Consider the following 14,785-nt stretch of genomic DNA (forward strand, 5'->3'; position numbering starts at 1 on the left):
ATGAATTGCTCATAATTATTAACTAGTTGGTCTAGTTTGTTCCATGACCGGTTTCAAATTTTAAACCGTAAACCAAACCTTAAACCGTTAACAGACCGGCCAAATCAGCCAACTTTCTTCCGTTCTGTCAAGGTTCAACGGTTTATCAACATCTCTATGACCCAAATAATACGTTAACAACTTTAATCACACCTATCCAAACAATAATAAGACATGAGTATCATACTCACACACATAAGCACGCGACATATATGTAATGATTTACATAAGTGGTCTGGTAGGCCATACATACATACATTTCACAATATCATCTCACTACACTGTGCGGATCATATTTTACCTTCAACCCTTTCACTTCATCCAACACACCTCACCGGAGACTACGGCGGCGATCACGCCGGATATCGCGGCGATCTCAATAAAAAGTATGCAAACAACCGGATCTACTCATCCGATCAAACTCTAACTAACTACTATCCACACATCAATTGTTCCGATTTAGCCCTAATTTCATCCGATTGCTGATGAGGTATGCAATTTAAGATATTTTACTTTGAATTTGCTGCATATTTACCCCTAATTTCATCCGATTGCTGATTACGTATGCAATTTATGCATTTATTGATGTTTTAGTTTGATTTTGTCGCATTGAGTCGTTATCAGTAGCTGAGTTTGTGTTAACGTGTGAATAAAGACTGATTCAAAGTAATTTACGACTTTAGGTCATGAATTTTATTATTATTATTATTATTGGTGGAAATTTGGTCAAATATGGCACTTTTCTATGTTCACACATTGATATATAAAGTCTGCTTTTCCAATTCTGTGTGCTAAGAAACCCTAGGATGAGATCTATTATATGCTTATTATTAGTGTTATATATTAACATATAATGATAATGATTAAAAGTTATTGATTCATTTCTAGGGTTTCAAATTGAGGTGTTGAGATTAAGATGTCGTTTAAGAACATTGTGCGCGAGTTGAAAGAGATGACGACGGATGGTATCGGGAGTATGTCGAGAAGGAGAGGGGGTGAAGGGAAGCAGAAGCAGTGGCGGAATTGTACTCGAGCGCATGTTGTACCTGATTTGGTTGCGCCGGAGTGTACTACCGAAGGTCGGTGGGCTCACTTGCCTCCTGAATTGTTGTTGGATATAATCCGTAGGGTTGAAGAGAGTGAGACGTCGTGGCCGGCACGAACGACGGTTGTTTATTGTGCGTCGGTTTGTAAGCCGTGGAGAGATGTTACGAAGGAGATTGTTAAGACTCCGGAAGAATGCGGGAGGTTAACGTTTCCTATTTCGTTGAAGCAGGTTAGAATGTTAAAGCTGTTGTTTTGAAGATTTTGATGTTTAGGTTACTAAATGTTTTATCTTTTTAACTTCTGAAATAGCCCGGTCCTCGTGATTCTCCAATTCAGTGCTACATAAAAAGAGATCGAGCAACTTCCACTTTTCGTTTGTACTACGGGCTGACTCCATGTTAGTAATTATCCTTTTTTAAGTGTATAATGTGCTTAAGAGTTAAGAACTCTGTGTTTGCCTTGAATATATTGTATTTAGATGATCGATCATACACAAACTAAATTATATTTATTTGGTACTTGATTTATAGCTGAAGACGAGAGTGATAAGTTATTGTTGGCTGCTAAAAGAATCCGTAGGGCAACAAGTACAGAATTTTTGATCTCGTTAGTGGCGGATGATTTTTCACGCGCTAGTTCTACGTATGTCGGGAAACTGAGGCAAGTTTTCGCAACCAAAAGATCATTATGTATATATAGGGGAAGATTTAAATGAGAACGCTAAATATTGTGAGAACGAATGAAAAAACCGCGAGAACTTGGTCAAAAACAGTTCAAATTCAAAAAAAAAAATCACTTATCATTATTATTTGAATACAATGTTAGAAATTTAATCTACACATTTAAATTTACGTGAATTCTTAAATAAAGAAAATTTACACATGTGTAAGTTTGCCATTGACACGTGTAAATTTGTTATATTTACACATGTGTAAAAAATCTAATAAGAGCGAATTTGAGAGGAGAAATGAACTATTTGATGTTGTAAATTTCTTTTTTGATGTTGTACTTTAATTACAATGAGATTTATATTAAAAAAATGGTTTTGATTGGTTGTTTCATTCATTCTCACAATTCGCACAATATTTGGCGTTCTCAAGATAACCCTCCCCTGTGTGTGTGTGTGTGTATATATAGGATCAAGATCAAGAGAAAACCCCCTTGCCTTGTGAGAACTTAGAGAACTCCGACTTTCCGTGTGAGTTTTGCCTTCATTTTTTGCACACCTAGATTAAAATGTTACAAACACAACTGTAAAAAAATCGAAGTGGCGTTTTCATCCTTTTTACGCCGCTGTAAAAAGCTGCTGACATCAGAATTTGCATCACTTGTAAGCGTTTTTTACGGGTCTTGTAAATCAACAAAAACTTTTTTTTTTTTTTGGAAAGTTATTTTTTAGGATTCTTGATAAAATATTTTTTTGAAAAAACCCTTTGTAAGGCCACGTTCTCTAGTTCTCACAACTCGCCATAAATGCTAGTTCCTAATGGATTCTCACTCTATATATATATACCTTTGAAGTTGAAGTTACTGCTGAATTTCATTCTTTCTTATAATATAAATGGGTTTTACATATTTGATAAATACATAATTATTAAAAGGTTAGAAGTTCAAATCATGATAATCAGAATCTTATTTCTTTAACAGGTCTAATTTTCTCGGAACCAAATTCAGCATCTACGATAGCCAGCCTCCAAACGATGAAGCGTTTCAAGCTAATCACAGCCGTTCAAGTCGAAGATTTCACACAAAGCAAGTATCTCCTCGACTACCGGCATGTAATTACAACATTGCCACTATTTCCTACGAGCTGAATGTACTACGCACGCGTGGGCCGAGAAGAATGAATTGTTCATTGCATTACATACCCATTTCGTCAATTCAAGAAGGCGGCACCGCTCCGACTCCAAAATCATTTCCGCAAGAAAATCTTCTTCCCTCAACGTCGTCATCATTATCATCATCATTATCATTACCATTATCATCACCTTTAGTGAAAGAAAAACCGTTACCTGGTGACGCGTGTAATGACTATTTGGTCCTTAAGAACAAATCGCCAAGGTGGCATGAACAATTACAGTGTTGGTGTTTGAATTTCAAAGGACGTGTTACGGTGGCTTCGGTGAAGAATTTTCAGTTGGTAGCTTCTGTTGGTTCTTCTGATAATGTGTCGGATGCGGAGCAAAACAAGGTGATTTTACAATTTGGGAAAATTGGACAAGATATATTTACGATGGATTATCGGTACCCGATTTCTGCCTACCAAGCGTTTGCGATCTGCCTTAGCAGCTTTGATACAAAACCGGCTTGCGAATGACATGAATCTTGTTGTGAGTTATCGTGTCAGGTCAGTGTTGTATTTCTGTAAAATTTGATATAACGTTGGATGCAAGAGGAGTAGTTACTCTTTGTAGTTATGGTGAACATGTGTTTTGTTATTTAAAATTTGTGTTTTTCAATCTTTTAGCGCGATTTTGTTCAATATTCATAGCCGGGTCAGGTCCTATGATAAACTAGTTTGTCTATGTATAGTCAGGGACTAGGTGAAAATCAATGTTATGAAATCAAAAAATATGCTTAATAATTCTGACAAGGATTTAGATTTGAATGTTGTTGGTCAAGTAAACCTATGCCTATAGAAACGAACATGGGATCAAACTTCAAAGTGCAAGTTTTTAAGTGTGAAGTTTAGACGGTGTATTGTGGGAAACGTGAAGAGGCCGTGAGCCCCTTCCAAGCTGGCAACGTGGGCGTCAACACCACTACAGGTGGGGCGCCAGGGCGTAGGTGTGAGCCCTCTCGCGCGCGTGGGGGCGTAGGGGTGAGCCCTCAATTGATTTAGTCGCGGGTGTCCCATTCACTACGTATGATGGTTTCTCTAAGCATGCCATTCCCAATATTGTCGGCTCTAGCTAAGCTAGACTATGATCCTACTGCATAAGGGGAGTGAGGGTGATATCACTTGCAAAAATTCCATCACTCACAAACATCCAATCAAGTTCCGCCATATCATAAACCACTATTCTATCACTCACAAGTTTTTTTTAGTGGCAATGGTCACTGGTCATCACTAGACACTAGTGATGGAATTCCATCACTCACAACTTTTTTTATTTTTTTTTAAATTAGAAATTAACAATAAAACACTAAATTATAAATTTCATTAAAATTAAAACATAAATTACATAGAAAAAAAACAACTAAACATTCAAAAAAAAAAACTTAAATTAAATGGGTGGCATCTCTCAACCCCACCTTTCGCAAATCTCGCGCTCTTGTTGAATTACGACCGACTTAAACGGTTCGTCGAGATGGGCTTGCGGCTCACACAAGATTTTTAAATCATTTTGTCTTTCTACTGTTTTCAAGTGTCCCATGTACGCGTGCTCACGTTCAAGTTTTACGGACACAAGTTTTTCTTTTCTTTGTTTGGACTCGCTAATTTGCACCAATTTCGACTCTTCGATTCTGAAGATCGACTCCGCTTTTGACTATTGGGGTTTAAAATATTTAGGACGAAAAAAATAGCCCAAGATAATGAATTTGGGTTTAACTAATTGGGCTTACTTTTTTAGCTAACGATTAATTGATAATTACACGTTTGGCTCTAAATTTTTTCAACTACTCTTTTTTTGAATGTTTCTAAATTACTTAAACATTCAAAATAAAAATTATAATCCATAATTTCAATAACAAACATAATAAAACAAAATGTCTTCGGTTTCAGAAAATATAAAACCAAAGCTTAAATCTCAGTTTTATGGAATACAAAACCAAACTGTTAGTTTTTGTTTGGGTTCGGTTTTTTCGATTATTTCAGTTGCGGATTGTTTATTTCAACCCCTAGGAAAATTTACTTATTTATCACAAAAGCTTCCTCTAGTTATTATTTTTCAAAGAATGATTATAAATTACTTGTAGTATAACACATTATTTATAGTAATTCACTGACAATTTGGCAGATAATTTAGTAATATGTATTTACTTCATAGTATTTGTGTAATACATGGTTCCAAAAGGGACTAAAGTCCAGTTTTCTCAAATAGAAGTAATAAATTCATATCTTGTATTTATTCCAAAAGGGTTTTTAAATTTAAAGGAATGCTCTTTTCATTAATAGAGTATGTAGAAAAATTATCAAAAGAATTCTCACTAAATTATCTGGTTTTCTCAATATTTTCTTTGGCTAATCGATACCAGTTGGAACCACAACACAAACGTCACATTGAGTGACGATGCAAACATTAAATGTTTAGCCTAAAATATCAAGGGCCAAACTATCCACACACCAATTTTGCCTATCTACACACCTAAAAGGTGATTTTTGTCTTTACATGCACACCCTGCAGTGTCGAACTATGGCCAAAACGGGGCGTTTTGGTCCGATTAACCAGACAAAGACTGACGGGTCTGTTGTCCGGACCAAAACGCCGAGCTTTGGCCGCGTTTTGGTCCTGTCAACCAGACCGGGTATCAGTCTTTTGTCTGGTTGACAGGACCAAATCGCGGCCAAAGCTCAACGTTTTGGTCCGGTCAACAGACCCGTCAGACACCCGTCAGTCTTTATCTGGTTAATTGGACCAAAACGTCTCGTTTTGACCACAGTTCGACACTGCAGGGTGTGCATGTAAAGACAAAAATCACCTTTTTGAGTGTGTAGATAGTGAGATGAGTGTGTGGATAGGTACACTCAATATCAATGACGCATTACAGGGGTTCTAGTTATAGATAACCAAAACAAAGTCGTATGAACTGATATGTTCACTACCCACGTTTCAAAGTCTGCATATTAATTATTTTGTTGCATGTTTATTAGGTTGCATGTTATTTACTAAGTCTACGTCATCATCCAGTTATGTTGAATTCCACTTATGTCGGTAGGTAGGTACTAGGTAGTGGGTCGAAGAAGGAGGAAGTGGTTTATCCCATGATCCCCATGTTTTCTATTTTCTTATGTTTTGTAATCCTTTAAAAGGGATATTCTCGTTGAAATGAAATATGCAGATGAATTAAGAGTCTAAATTCTATTCTATTTTCTCTCAAGTTCCTAATCTCTTTTCTGGCCATTTGATCTGAAAGTCTGAACCATATCATGAACATTTCTATATCTATTAAAATGAATGGTCGGTGCTTTGCCACCATAAGATTAAAAAAAAAAAACCTACCAAATTTCAAAAATGTTACAAACAGTCCCTAGAGTTTTAAAATTGAGATTTACACCCCTACAATTTCTTACAACTTAATAAAATGTCATTTCACCCCCCTTAAGTTCTACTTTCAAATTTACCCTTAAAATGAAGGGTTATTGGATTTTAATAATCCTAAGTTTCACCAGTTGGCCGATAATAATCCCAACTTTAAAAATTCCCTCCAATAATCCCAACTTGTAAAAGTTTGGCCGCCATTGATCATTTTCGAACATATAAGAATTTGGTCTCCTCAATAGATTCAATTACACCTAGAGACTCCTTAATTGATTTAAGTGCACCTATGTTAGAAAAGGATCAATGGTGGCCAAACTTTTAAAAGTTGGGATTATTGGAGGGAATTTTTAATGTTGGGATTATTATTGGCCAACTGATGAAACTTAGGATTATTAAAATCCAATAACCCTAAAATGAATGGTCGGTGCTTTGCCACCACAAGATTACAAAAAAAAAAAAAAAAAAAAAAAAAAAAAAAAAAAAAAACCTACCAAATTTCAAAAATGATATAAATAGTCCCTAGAGTTTTAAAATTGAGATCTACACCCCTACAATTTCTTAAAATTTTATAAAATGTCATTTCACCCCCTTGAGTTCTAACTTTCAAATTTACCCTCCATATTTTCATTATTTAGTTTAAAAGGAAAAAAAAGTTATTTTCTCTGATGATTATTTTTATGTACGTGTCGGTCTAAATTCGCGCTTCGACGTGAAATGAGTGGGGTCAAATATAATGTGTTTTCATGCTTATTTTATATACGTTTTCAGTTGATCTACGTTTTAACATTTTAATGTACATGTCGGAATAAATTCACGTTTCAACAAAAATGATATATATTCACGTTTCCACATAATTTTTTTTAGACGAGTCTTGTCAAATATAATACGTTTTCATGTTCATTTATGCGTACTTCTTCAATTGCTCTACGTTTCGACGTAAAATTTGTTCGGAAATGAGGCATGTCAAATATAATATATTTTCGTTTGACAATATAAAATTCGAGTTATTGTATGTTTTGACGCCGCTAAGTCTTGATACAAAGGTAAGCGTGGTATATCGATTAGGTGGAACCCTCACTAAACGAACCAACCTGTGTTCCATTCTCTTTCTTTTGTAACCGCAATGCTTTAGATCGGTTACATCAAAACACACGTTTTCATATTGTTAACGGACATAACGCTATAAACAACTAAGACGTCGCCGGCTCGCCGCCGCCGCAACGCGCAGCCTATGACAATGTCTAGTATCCTAAAATGTTAAGATCAAAAATTAAATAAAAATGTTCATCTTCATGCAATGCAACTCCTCCAAAAATATTACAAATGAACAATCAATCAGCAAAAGTTATGTATAAAAACTACAGAAACCAACGAGCTAAACAACGGTTTACTATGTACAAATCTATTTTACTTTCTATCAGCAGGCTGAATCAACACGGTTGATCTGAACTCAAGTGGGATTCTATAACGCGATATATATGTATGCACAAATGATTTTAATTTACAAACCTGAACAAAACTGGGAGTGACACTACCCGTTTTATTACAAGACAAACAACTGCAAAACCTGCAAAAAAAAAACATGGCGGTTCTTGATCAGACGAACATGGTTTTATCTAAGGGAGTGAATTTCTGACACAACACGAACCTAACAGGAAATTCTTGGGTTTGGGTTTAGTCTAAACGGGTTAGGGTCAGTTTCAGGTTGAACCCGCAAACCCGTTTACCTAAACGGGTCGGGTTCGGGTCAACCCGGTCAGGTTGGCAGGTTGACCTGTTTAACCCATTTATATTTTATTTTTTACAATATGTTTGATGTCATAAATTAAACCAAGTGTGTATTTTATGCCATAATTATAACTTAAAAAGAGAACTTGACATAAGGTTTTATAATTTAAAATGTGATTGTATTATATACATGTGTGTTTTTTGTTGTAAAGTTTTAACTTTCATACATTAATTTGTGAAAAAAGTTAAAAAAATGGGTTGAACGGGTCATGGTAGGGTCAACCCGCGCATATTCGGGGCATGTTCAGGTTCATACGTGATTTTCAGGTTCGGGCCGTGTTCGGGTTAGTCTAAAATTTTCGTGTTCAGGTTGAACCCGCGAACATGACCCGTTTAGCACCCCTAAGCGATGAAGCGATTTGAATTATTAAAAAGTAAAGACTTATTCTTACCTATACTTTCCTCTTTTGCGTTCTGGAAATAAATGGAAACTTGGATATAATCCGTGAAGCTTTAGACGACGTCTTCTTCTCCGCATGCAAACCGTACGAATCCTTTGAACCATCGTAAACCGTAGCGACAACCGGTTCTTCCACATAATCTTCAAGCTCCGCATCTCTCAAAAGCCGAAGCAGTTCAAGCGCTTTAGCTTTCCCTTTATCATTTCCATTAATCGAAATCGAAACCAACGAAGGAATCACCCCTTCGTCCATCACCAACCGACAATATTGAATGCTTTGAGAGCATAACGAAAGAAGAATCTCCGACGCCTGTTCTTGTTCCTTACACCCTTCACTCTCGAGAACTTTAGCGACTAACGATATGCACCCCTTCGTCTCCGCAATAATGCTTTTATTATCCGGATTTCCACATAATTTCGTCAAGATCGCTATGCAGTATACTGAAACTGAATCATCGTCTTCAGAAAGCGTGACCAGTTTAGGGATTAGTTCTGACGAAACGATTAAATTACAAACGTTTCTAGTTGAAGTCAAGTTAAAGAGAATCTTGAGGGCCCGTGTTTGAATTTCTCTCGGTTGGGTATCAAGAATCTTGAAAATATAAGTGAGAGAACCCGAGGATGCAATTTCGGATCGGCATTTTTCGTGGGACGACAACTCTTCGATAATGGCAAGAGCTTCTTCGGTTACTTCTGATTCAAGAAACTCGGATATTAACTGGTATGCATCTTTGCTCAAGTATTTTATACTCCTGCAAAGAAGAAAAAACGGAAAAAAAAGAATTAAATTTTTTATTTTCTAATTACAAAACACCCAAAATCGAGAAATAAATTTTAGAGTAAAATATCATTTTCGTCCCTGAGGTTTGGCCAGTTTTGCGACTTTCATCCAAAGGTTTGTTTTTCCGCATCTGGATCCAAAAGGTTCGAAATCTTGCCAATTTCATCCGGCTCGTTAACTCCATCCATTTTTCTCCGTTAACTTAGGGTTATTTCCGTCTTTTTTGCTAACTTACAGGGCAATTCAGTCTTTTTACATAAAATGTAAAAAGACCGAATTGCCCTTTACGTTAACAAAAAGACGAAAATACCCCTGACTTATCAGAGAAAAATGAATGGAGTTAACAAGCCAGATAAAAATGGCAAGATTTCAAACCTTTTGGATAAACAAACCTTTGGACGAAAGTCGCAATACTAGTTAAACCCCAGGGACGAAAATGGCATTTTACTCTAAATTTTATGAGGAAGCATTAGTACCTGCATTTGGTAACCAAAATTAGCAACAACAAACATCCACTCCTCTGAGCTTTCACATCGTTTTCATCACGTGCGACCATCAAAAATTTCACAAGCGATCCAACCAAACTCTCACACATAATAAAGCTACAAGCTTGATCATCATCTTTCAAACGGGTCACGAGATCTTGTACAAACTTGCATTGAAACTCCCACGGAAGCGCATCATCAATTTCTTGAGATAATTCAACATCAAATTCACGACTATTTTCGACAACTTCAATAACTCGGCTGTTATCTAAAGAACTCAGTGAAACACTACTGTAATCAACCGGAAGTTGAAGACTATACATGGAACTCAAACTATTAACCGAAGTAGTAGAATGTTCCCACGTGTTAACATGATTCGGCAGCTGAATAAACGGATCCGGGACCGTGATTCCGTACGTGTCACACCATTTCAAGATTAAATCCTTCATGGCAGTGTTCGGTATCATTGAATAGTTCGATAATTTCCTTTTCGTTTTTGGACATACGTCGTGACCTTCGTCAAACCATTTTTGTATCCACATTCTTTCAAACGTTTGACCCGAACTAATAATAACCGGATCGTACATTATCTTGAGAGAAATCGGACACTTAAACTCTTCTGGCGGTGCACCGAACATATCTTTTTCACTCTTTTCACGGTCAACATGAAAGTCAACCGTTTGAGAATCGTAATCTTGATCTTGTACACTGTTATCGGTCTCTACGCGTCCATATGCGATTGACTTTCCGTACTTATTAAGCAAATCTAAAAGGTGTAATAAAATCTGCTTCTTTTGTTGTTTGTTGTTTCCGTCGGTAATTTCTCTTACGAGTTTTTTCATAGATCTTCGTTCGATTAAAAGTGCCTTTTGCGATGTAATTTGAAGCTTTTGCGTAGCTATTTGAATCCACTCGTTGTCAGATCTATCTTCTGAAAGGTTTCTCGTTCGGTATGCTTCGAGTAATGATCTAACGGCTTTCCCGGCTTCTTCTTCTGATGGATCTAAGTTAAGTTTGACCCTCCGAAGCTCCCCAATGATATGAGATATCTGCACGCAATAGTTTCACACAAAAGTGAGACAAGCATTTTAGATCGACAAATATTTCATATGGATCGTTTGGATATGTTCAAGTGTTTAACTAACAAAATAAATGTGACCCAAAGGAACACTCCCTTTATATTATTAAAACTATATATTTTATACATAACAACTTATTTTCAATAACATATAAGCATGGTTGTAAAAATCGACTAGCCTCCGATTAGTCGCAGATTAATCGCTAGTCGGAGGTTCAGCGGGTAATTTTTATCTAATCGGTTAATTGTAGAAGGTCAACAGTGGTCAAAGCCAGTCCTAATTGGCAAAAATCGGTGGCAGTCTAGCGATTCCGGCCAGAATCTTGACAAAAACCTGTAAATTCCGGCAATTAATCATATCTACTTAAAAATATGGGTCGTAGGTGTTAAAACATGTCTGCTTAAAAAATACATATAAAAGTGTGTGTATATACATATAAAACTGAAAATTAAATATAAAATCCCAATCCAATTAATCGCTAGTCGGTACCCTACCGGCCGACTAGCAGTCTAGTGCCTAGCGATTCTTACAACACTGCATATGATAAAATTAAAAAAAAAAAAAACAATCAACATCAACAAATGGAGCTTAATAAAAGATCAAATCTTGGAATATGACGGAAACAAAATCACAAGCCCAAACTACGGAATTAACATGCGTTTGCCATAATCTCGTTCCATGAACGTTGTTAGCGATATACCTTATATTATATACTAACAAAATATCACATAAATCAACCAACCTTTGATGCAAGCATCACAGGAACCATGCTTTGGATCTGACTCAAACTCTGTTCAAGCAAATTCTTCGATATTTTACATCTCGACAAAACCGTACTTCCCGTCAACGCCTGCACACATCCAAGATCAGAAAATCAAATGTCAAAATAAGAAAATCCCAACTGACATATCATACAAAAAAATAATAATCTCTTTAACACACATACCAAGTAGAGCTTACTCGACTCACAGCAGTCTCGAATCAACGATTTGGCTTTATCGATGGCCTTAGTTAACAAGCAAAGTGACTGGATCCCCGACGAGCACCGAGGCCTCGCAGCTTCTATTTCAGGGAAAATCTTATCGACCCGATCGACAATCTTTAGTAACTCCGTGCACATAACCTTATGCACCTGATCTCACCGATATATTATATAACATATGAGCTCTGAACGCGGTAATATAACGGTAAATTAATAACTTATCATAAGTTCATAACTAGTAAGAGATTTGTACCTTAATGTCACTTGGTGATGGCAATTTCTCCACAACTTCAGTAACATCAGTCCCCATTAGTGTAAAATGGATATGTTAATTCTTAATCCTGCAAAGATATTGAAAGTTAAAACATAAGTTTTTCACCAAAATTGGGAAAAAGAATATTAAAATGAATTGATTGTGATTTATGGGCATAAAACAATATATGAACCAATATAAAATTAACAAAATCTAAGTGATAATCCAATTGAAATACAAGAATCTGCAAGAGTGAGATTAACATAAGACCTGTCTCTGTAGCAGTTCTTGAGTATAAGAAATAACAAAAATATTAAATTGTAAACCCTCATGAGCATAAGAAATAAGAAACACTTCATTGTAATTTGTTGTTTTTGTCAATGATACTCACACACCCTCCACAAAGATAAATAAATAAATAAAAAATAAAAAAAAAACACTGAAGAATCTTACCTATTGATTCTGATCACCAAAATTCTGATTAGCTGGATACACTAAAAAACCTATAAATTCTTCTTTATCAAAGATGAGAAAAAACTGAAAAACCCCAATTCAGAATTGCACCAAAGATGTAAAAGTTTCAATCTTTTTTAAAAACCCTCATGGGAATCTTGAATTTTTTCAAAGAAAATCAAGAAACAGTACACAAGAAGCTTTCTTGATCATAAACAGGCTGCTAAATCAGAAATTCAACCCCTTTTTCCTTATCCAAACACCCCCAATTTGAATTTTTTTTCCTGCCAAACAAAACCCTCAAGGGATTAGACCACAAGTGGCATGGTCAAAGCAAACAATCCCAGAAAGGTCAACAAAATCTAAGAGTTGGTGAGGAAGAAGAAGAACCCTAGAAACATCAAGAAAGTTGTTGTGTAGCTAAAGGTACCCGGAAAAGAAGGTAAAAGAATAATCTTTTTAGTAGCAAAATAGCACAAGAGGGTGAAAAGCTTCACAAAGAAACTAAAGAGAGTCTTTTCATGGGGTCAGCTATTAATATTGGTATCTTAAAGGGATTGAAGGTGGGGATGTGATGTGGGTCTACCACCTTGAGCTTGGATAGGATAGATAGATATTAGTCTCAAACAGAGGAAAAGTATAGAGGTTGACACAACACCATAAGTTGAATATAAGAGTTATTTTGAACATATGGTCCATATGGGTCCTTATGGTTATGTAACTTTTATGATTTTCATCTTTTTCTTTTAAACTTTTAGATATTTTGGTACAATTATTGGGTAAATAGTAACGTGTTTGGTTATTAACACTATCAGGCGATATGGAATGATCATTATACCTTTTTACTAGACTTCATTGCCAACTTCTAATCATTCTCTTACATGTTCATCTAGATTTGTCAGGATTCGTCGAAATAATCTTCTTAACTTGGGGGTTAAACGTCGATACCATTATAGTCTTTGCCAAAGTTGAGGAACAAAATAAAGCTAGTAAAATACACAATGTATATACACTTATGTTCTTATTTATGAAGTTGTGAAAGGATTATTTTTTGTCTAATGGAATACACAGAAATAAAAATAGGGTGTTCACACGATGGTTTTCATTTTGCTTGTCTTGGCTCCAAGCACCGTTAATAGTGACATAATGAAGTTGTGATAGGATTATTTTTTTATCTAATGGAATAAAAAGAAACAAAAATAGGGTGTTCACACGATGGTTTTCATTTTGCTTGTCTTGGCTTCAAGCACCATTAATAGTGACATAATAAATCTTATAATTTGTAATTTGTTGATATCTAATGCTTTAGCTTTTTTTTTTTTTGGTTACATTTTTTGGGTTTTGACTATCAATTAGGGCATTGTACTAAGGCATCATTTTATCATACAATTATGTACCCTTTATGGTTTTTTTCAACATGTAACCCACCAATATGTGGATTCTAACTTTCAAACACTGTTGCTTTTATAAAGTTTGATTTACGAACAAGAGGTTAACACGATTTAGTACCATAGGAGATCATGTCTAATACTATGAGAAGAGACGCAAAGTGAGCCAAATACGAGATCGGATATAAAAGTGACGAACTATGATGGGAAGGTGTCTTGGTGGTTATCACGGGAGGGGAGACACGAAGAATAAAAAGGGGGATGTGGGATTTTTTTTAAGAAGAGGGGTAAAATAGTTTATTTAACATGGATTTAATAGTTTTGTAATGTCGTAAAAAATAGATATTTAACATTATTCGATGATTAGACCAAAGACATTATATTTTATAAGAAATAATAAAAGTCATATTCATAATTTAAAAAAAAAATAGAAGTTTAAAACATACACACTATAGGGCCATCTATGTAATTTGTTTAAACTAATAAAAACAGTTTGCCTTGAAGAAAAAAAAATGTTTAAATCTGTTTTTAAACTAATAAAAACAATTTGACTTGAAGAAAAATAAAAATAAAAATGTTTAAATTTGTTTTTAAGCTAATAAAAACAATTTGACTTGAAAAAATAAAAATGTTTAGTTGGTCAAACGCATGCATACAAACTACAATTGGGCTCACTGAATTGGAATTTAATAGCTCCTAATTCTATCCACCTCTTGTGAATTTTCGAAATTTATATATGGGTGCTATAATTAAACACGTATACGTTTTCTAATGTTTTTACTAATTAAGATATAATTTATTTATACAAATATAGAAATGAGAAAATTACGCTTTATGTTCTTTAACTATATATAGATTTAATAGATCTATTACGTCGTTAAAAATG

At 35.2% G+C, this 14,785-nt stretch overlaps 2 protein-coding genes across 3 annotated transcripts; one reads left to right on the top strand and one right to left on the bottom strand.

Annotated features, from left to right (window-relative positions):
* The first annotated feature begins 206 nt into the window (after window positions 1-206).
* On the top strand, window positions 207-3,568 carry LOC110868153 (tubby-like F-box protein 5). 2 transcript variants are annotated; one of them, XM_022117243.2, is made up of 5 exons: window positions 207-529; window positions 928-1,315; window positions 1,396-1,483; window positions 1,617-1,746; window positions 2,734-3,568. In XM_022117243.2, exons 2-5 carry the CDS (start codon window positions 956-958, stop codon window positions 3,401-3,403), a joined length of 1,248 nt encoding a protein of 415 aa, XP_021972935.1. In that variant the 5' UTR covers window positions 207-529; window positions 928-955; the 3' UTR covers window positions 3,404-3,568. The 2 variants fall into 2 exon arrangements, with proteins under 2 accessions (XP_021972935.1, XP_035831627.1); XM_035975734.1 differs by lacking the exon at window positions 207-529 and adding an exon at window positions 560-601.
* Window positions 3,569-7,560: 3,992 nt separating this feature from the next.
* On the bottom strand, window positions 7,561-13,064 carry LOC110868154 (U-box domain-containing protein 5). The gene is made up of 7 exons (XM_022117245.2): window positions 12,512-13,064; window positions 12,059-12,146; window positions 11,770-11,955; window positions 11,566-11,673; window positions 9,736-10,793; window positions 8,471-9,230; window positions 7,561-7,857 (listed from the first exon to the last, which is right to left on the bottom strand). The coding sequence occupies exons 2-6, from the start codon at window positions 12,113-12,115 to the stop codon at window positions 8,471-8,473; spliced, it is 2,169 nt and encodes a 722-aa protein (XP_021972937.1). The 5' UTR covers window positions 12,116-12,146; window positions 12,512-13,064; the 3' UTR covers window positions 7,561-7,857.
* Between the last annotated feature and the right edge of the window lie 1,721 nt (window positions 13,065-14,785).

Source organism: Helianthus annuus, chromosome 7 (assembly GCF_002127325.2).
Source record: "Helianthus annuus cultivar XRQ/B chromosome 7, HanXRQr2.0-SUNRISE, whole genome shotgun sequence".
NCBI classification, from domain to species: Eukaryota; Viridiplantae; Streptophyta; class Magnoliopsida; order Asterales; family Asteraceae; genus Helianthus; species Helianthus annuus.